Source organism: Lepisma saccharinum, chromosome 3 (assembly GCF_977018435.1).
Source record: "Lepisma saccharinum chromosome 3, izLepSacc3.1, whole genome shotgun sequence".
NCBI classification, from domain to species: domain Eukaryota; kingdom Metazoa; phylum Arthropoda; class Insecta; order Zygentoma; family Lepismatidae; genus Lepisma; species Lepisma saccharinum.
The window spans coordinates 77,279,797-77,285,953 of NC_139231.1; the positions used below are offsets into that span (position 1 = coordinate 77,279,797).

General features: G+C 42.2%; 1 protein-coding gene across 1 annotated transcript; it reads left to right on the forward strand.

The window, feature by feature from the left end:
- The first annotated feature begins 4,989 nt into the window (after nucleotides 1-4,989).
- Nucleotides 4,990-5,736, forward strand: LOC145985577 (uncharacterized). The gene has a single exon (XM_083119647.1). It carries the CDS (start codon nucleotides 4,990-4,992, stop codon nucleotides 5,734-5,736), a length of 747 nt encoding a protein of 248 aa, XP_082975773.1.
- The last annotated feature ends 421 nt before the right edge of the window (nucleotides 5,737-6,157 follow it).

Genomic DNA, 6,157 nt, shown 5'->3' on the forward strand with positions numbered 1-6,157 from the left:
CTCTGTCTGTCGCTCATACGCAGTAAATGCTTTCTTACAGACTGAAGGGACCCATGTCGCTATTCGCTTCAGTATCAAAAGCTCCCTTCGACGAGACTTGAGCAAGCAATAATTTGAAGACTAAAATTGGTAAACGCTGTAAGTGCCAAAATAATTCGAACACCGTTTTTCAAGTTAAACTGTGAAATGTGCCATGCTTTATAATGTGGTAAACGTGAAATGTGGCTGGTAGCCCTCTAAGTAGTTCAAAGGGCATGTAAAGAGGTCACTAGTGTGCACGTTCTTACGGGCTGATGTGCGGAACGATGTGATTTCTCAACACTTTCGCTTTTGGCACTTACAACGTTTACCACTTTTAGTCCTCATTTAATGATGAAACTTAATCAACATTCTTTAGTTATGGACAGTTATGCACGGTTGCTTTCAGAAATACATTCGTGTCGCAGCGGAACAACTTCTCAAGAATGGATCAGAAGATTTGATTTCATTTTATGTGCAATCGAGGACTCAGTCAGTACTAATATTTATGATACGGACAGAGAATGTCCGCCATTTTATTCGCCTCAAGTGTAACAAAATCAGTGTGACATCCTTTAATACTGCCTATTATTAAAAAGGTAAAGGTAAAGTGCTCCCCTGTGCTTAGCACCACGCCCTGAAGGCGTATAGGGGGTAACGCCCCACACTTTCTTGATCCGGTCATGAGTGGGGGTGATGTGATCAGCATCACGCCCCTGACCGCCTTTACCCCCCAGGGTTTCCCCCAGGTACCCATGTTATTCGACGCTGGGTGGGGGCCGGGGCCGCTTCCAACGTTAGAAAAGTTCCCGGATTTGAACCGGCCGGGGATCGAACCCGGGACCTTGAGCATGGTAGTCAGACGCGTTACCGACTGAGCCACCAGCAAGTTTCAATGAAACGATACTATTCTGATGCATCGTCCGTGCATGATAATCACGTCAGTGCTGCTTTCTCTTGGTACCATAGTGCGGAAGCAAAAATTAGCAAGAAGTGGGAGTGCAATGCCCCCACGCACCCCTAATCGCCGCCACTGATCACGTGTTTGCTTATTGTGTGATGATATCAAACATTTTGCTTCACTGTAGCACATCAGTGAGAATCTTGTAGCAGACATGGTAGTACTGTCGCTTGACTTTCAGTAGCCAGGAGTGAACTCTGTGTATTGTAATATTTGTAAGCGATTTCTAATTGTGCACTGGTCATGTTGTCATCAATAAAACGCCACAAGCATCAACAGTCCGCGCCACCTCTGCGGGATGGTGCAAAAGGGTTGACGTCATTATTTAATCTGGTGAAAGCTTTGGTGGCCAGTAGTGAAATTCGGAACGCTGAAGCAAGCATTTGTGATGCATCAGTCTGCACACCTGTGAATTCTGGAAAGCGGCGCAGGATTGGGGTAGTCAGGCAAAGTTAATTGTAGGTGGCACCTCGGTAGTTGTGTCCAGACAGGCAACTGTCCTGTTCTCCCAGTTATATACATGTGGAATTTGATACTGGACATGCTGTTACTATATTAAATTTCGCATTTAATTTGATTTTAACCTGAGAAATTATGTCGGAATACGACAGATAAATAATCAGTGCTTAAAAAGCACGATTTTTTAAAAATATGATCGTTGACACAACAGAAAATATATCGCAACTATAAAAATTGTTAAAATCTGAATAGCATATTGTACGTCACTCAGAGTCGCAACCACGAATTTTTGTCTGGGGGGAAAGTACCAGGATAAACGTACCAATAATAATAATAATTATTATTATTATTACTAATGGTAGTAGTAGTAGTAGTATCGAAGACGTGATTATCCTCATAAATTACGCAAAAAAGGGGATAGAAGTCTGTTAAGTGTGCATAATATCTGAATCGATATTCAATTGTTTGTAAAGTTGTTATTGATAAAATTGGGAGTTCAGCCATCTTAGAAATGGTTATTGTAAGTTTAGTATTAAATCGTTATTTTGTATCCTCGTTTTTATCTTTATACTGTGAAGTACCTACGTGTGCGAATCAACTAACCTCTGCGTGTGAATACACGACAGAGATTTATACATGGCGACGAGAATTTAGTTAGAAATCGAGGATAAGTATATTTCACTTCTAAGCTTTGTGTTATAGTGTAAATGTATAATGGCTTTAGTTGCTGGTTTTGATAAATATGATCTCCAAGATGGATCGATAGTAGCGTACTTAGAGCGCTTTGATAATTATTGTCAAACACAAGCTATTCCAGAGGACAAGAAAGTTCCTAGATTAATATCTGTCATTGGAAACAAACCATATGAAGTTCTGCGTGAATTATTTGCACCTACATTGCCTCTTGATAAATCCTATCAGGAAATTGCACAAAGATTAAAATCTTATTATAGTCCATCAAGCAACTACCTAGTCGTATCATAAATACTGACAGAAAGTTTGAGGCAGTGTGTACAACCGGTTTTCAAGGTCGAGGCTGGAGTGGGCCATTGTGAGTTGAGCTGTCATAGAGGAAGTGTGTTCGTAAAAGTGTAGCTATGGAGTGGGGCGATTACGAAAATCGTGTGGCAGTAATAGCGCTTCATAAAGTGGGTCAAACAGCCCCCATGCAGTGGCGTGGCGTGGATTTTTAAAAGTGTTACCGGTTATCAGTAGGACATTTAAGGGAGACTTGGGCGCCTCCCCACCTCATGCCCCCCCCCCCAATGTCTTCCAAGTAGTTCATATAATATTAATCTGGTACGTATGCAATTCAATACTAGATTTTGGTAAAGTTATTAATCAGGAAAAAAAATGTTGACATAAGGACTAAAGTGAAATCGCAAACATTGGTTGTTGACACAATAATACGTAATTTGATACTTACAGAAACATCGAAGGCTACTTATAGAGCAGATCAATCCGACTTTGAAAATAGTTATATGATGCTGGGATCCCGGGTTCGAAACCTAGCTTGGGCATGGGCGTTTGTGATGTCTATTCATCAATTTAATCATATCATCACTTATCCCCATCTTCGCAAATTAGCCAAAAGTGGCACATGCGAAGCAAAATCAATCAAATCAAATCAAAAAACTTCTATGATGCTGTCATAAAGAGAAGTTTTTCATTTCAATTTGAATTTTTGGGTGCGTCATGGTCATGGTCCATGTTATCCACATCTGAATTCGACACGTTTTTTTCCCCCGAAAATAGAGTACATGGCCAACAAAAGAGTTTCGACAACTGCACACATCCACATAACCACGGATAGTCGTTATACCACGAAACACTGAATTGTCGGTCATATCCAGCAGACGACTTGGTTCTTAAATCGTTCAAAATAGGCTTTGGCCTCCCTTTCGCCACAATTTCGATTTTTTCTGCAAAATAACGAACCGAAAGATTGCTTCAAAATATCTTCTATCGCACGATTACACACACTGTCCAGATAGGATGAACCCGCCACCTCGGAACTCGGAGCAAGCTTCATTAATTAATTGACAATGCCCGAAAACAACATAAAGACGAAAGACACCAGTCACAAAACTCCCACTGCACAGTCCCTCCCACAAACCGTTGTTTACTTTTGTAACACGTGAAGCACCCTCCTTGCCCCCTCCCCTCTCAGCATCGGCCCTTCCCCAATATTTCCTTCGGAACCTGCAAGAAGTCCAGTTCTACTAATGTTGCCATCTTAGTTCTTTTGAAACCAGATTTGCCCAAATCGCGAAAATTTTCGTTTCAAATAAGACGTATGTAGAGTAGATGTAGTCTTCATTGTTTTCTAACTACTCCCACTCCCATGTTTCGCTAAATCCACTGAAATCTCATTTCTGACACCACTACTATTTCGTATATTTTACGTCCTTTGCTACCTTTAAGGCTTTCGCTTTATAGGATAATCGTGACGATGAGGATGCATGGTGAATTACTGAAATAAAATTATTATTTCTTTGTGTATGTAATTATTAATTTTTATAATTATGTAAGTAAAATAATAACAACGAGCATTGAAATAACCATTTCTTGCTAAGGATTCGAACCTGCGACACCTGACACTTCAGAGCGTGCTAAGATAACAATCGGGAAATTATGCTTGTAAGTATTGTTTTCACACAAAAACAGTTCTACCACCTCAAAAACATTGCTTCAATCCGACATTATTGCATTCCTGCGACAACATATGTCAATCTCAATCAGTATTATCAACAATTATCACAAATTCCTGTAACCGAAATAATATATGTGTGAAATATAGAATTTTAGGTTGACATTTTTAGAAGGACAGCGGACCCATTGACCATACCCATCCCTCTCCTCTCCTTCTCGCCCATGATGTCGAAGAAGGACAAAGAGGACTTTCATAATCGCTGATATTTAGTGTAAATACAAAATATCACTTGGTAGTTTGCTTTTGCCCCAGTGTGATTTGATTTTTTTAAATTTTGATTTGGCGATTTAAGTCCACTTCATGAACAGTAATGCTAATCGGGACAGTTTAAAGTTGGATCCGAACCACTTGTGCCTCCACCGGGTATCGAACCCGAAATCCCTTGATTATAAGGCGGCGACGCTACCACTGCGCCATCGTTCCCCAGTGTGACTGGACACCTTCAGAGTAAGATAGACCCGATTAGGCGACTTAGCTCTTTTCTGTCAATTGAATATGGCAACACTGGTATGTTTCCGGTAAGGATCACCGGCAACTGCGCCGGCTAAACAGGCATGCCAAAAACCCGCCTCCTCCTCCCGCGGTCAGTCTTTGCCGCAACGTGAAGTCTTCCTTGCGTGGGCTCAGGGCCCTTTCCTCATGTTGTCTGTGGAGGGTACCGGATCAGACCTCTTCGCTTTTGCCGGTGTCAGAAAAAATGTCAGTCTGCAATGTTTACTTTACGACAATATTACCAGTTTATGTACGTAATAATATTTTAAGACGGGTTCTTCAATTCTTTATATTTTGGTGTTACCTGCGGTAACAGCGGCTACATGCACGCCACGCCTCTGCCCCCATGATATTCAGAACACTTAAAAAGTTGAATATCAGCAAATCTTTCGTGTGTCGGACCATCAAGCGATTCACAGAGACTGGGACAGTTGATGATCGCCCAAGGCAAGGCCTCCCACGCAGCGTACGAACCAAAAAGTTAGTGCAAGCAGTGGCAGCCCGTATTCGGAGAAATCCTGTACGAAAGCAGGCAGTGCTTGCTCGTGAGCTGAACATTCCCAAAATGTCAGTGTCTCGTGTGTTAAGAAGTGACTTGGGGTTGAAGGCTTACCGGCGAAGTACAGGTCACTTCCTCAATGCACGTCTGAAAGAGCAGAGAGTGATAAAAGCAAAACGCCTCCTGCAGCGTTACGCCAACAATGGCCACAGGAAAATTCTTTTCACAGATGAAAAGATATTCAACATTGAGGAAACTTTCAATCGCCAAAATGACTGGGTGTATGCGTCAACATCCCACGAAGCTCGGGAGAAAGCCCCGAAGATCCAGAGGGGTCATCATCCGGCCTCAGTCATGGTTTGGTGGGGCGTGGCGTATGATGGCACCACCAAGCTGCATTTTTGTGAAAAAGGGGTGAAAACGTCAGCCAGAGTGTACGAAAATACTGTGTTGAACTCTGTTGTGAAGCCTTTGAGTGACACTTTGTTCAGGAACCAACATTGGACTTTCCAACAGGATTCCGCACCAGCCCATAAGGCACACTACCCAGGAGTGGCTCAAGAGCAATGTCCCGGACTTCATTGCTCCAGCTGATTGGCCTGCTAGCAGCCCTGACCTCAACCCGTTAGACTACAAATTGTGATCAGTGCTTGAGGGCATGGTCTGTACGAGGAGGCATGCCAATATTGACAGTCTGAAACGGTCCCTGGTGAAGGCAGTGGCGACTTTCCCTACGGAGACAGTGCGTAATGCTGTAGATGAGTGGCTGCAGAGACTTCAGGCCTGTGTGAAGGCCAAAGGCGGCCATTTTGAAAAATGATTGGTGTTATGTGTTCGTTAGACCTGTAAGTAACCTATACAATCAGGACATTAAAGTATCTTTAACACTTTCGTCATAATTCACTTTCAATGTTGTGTCAGTATTTATGATATGACTAGGTATATTCTGCAAAGGTTAAAGCTTAGAAAATGTGTACAAGAAGAAGACGAACAAATAGAAGATTTTGTAAGGAGA

What these genes read in the sequence shown, in the direction of transcription:
- LOC145985577 (XM_083119647.1), top strand. Translation starts at nt 4,990, where the DNA reads ATGATATTCAGAACACTTAAAAAGTTGAATATCAGCAAATCTTTCGTG.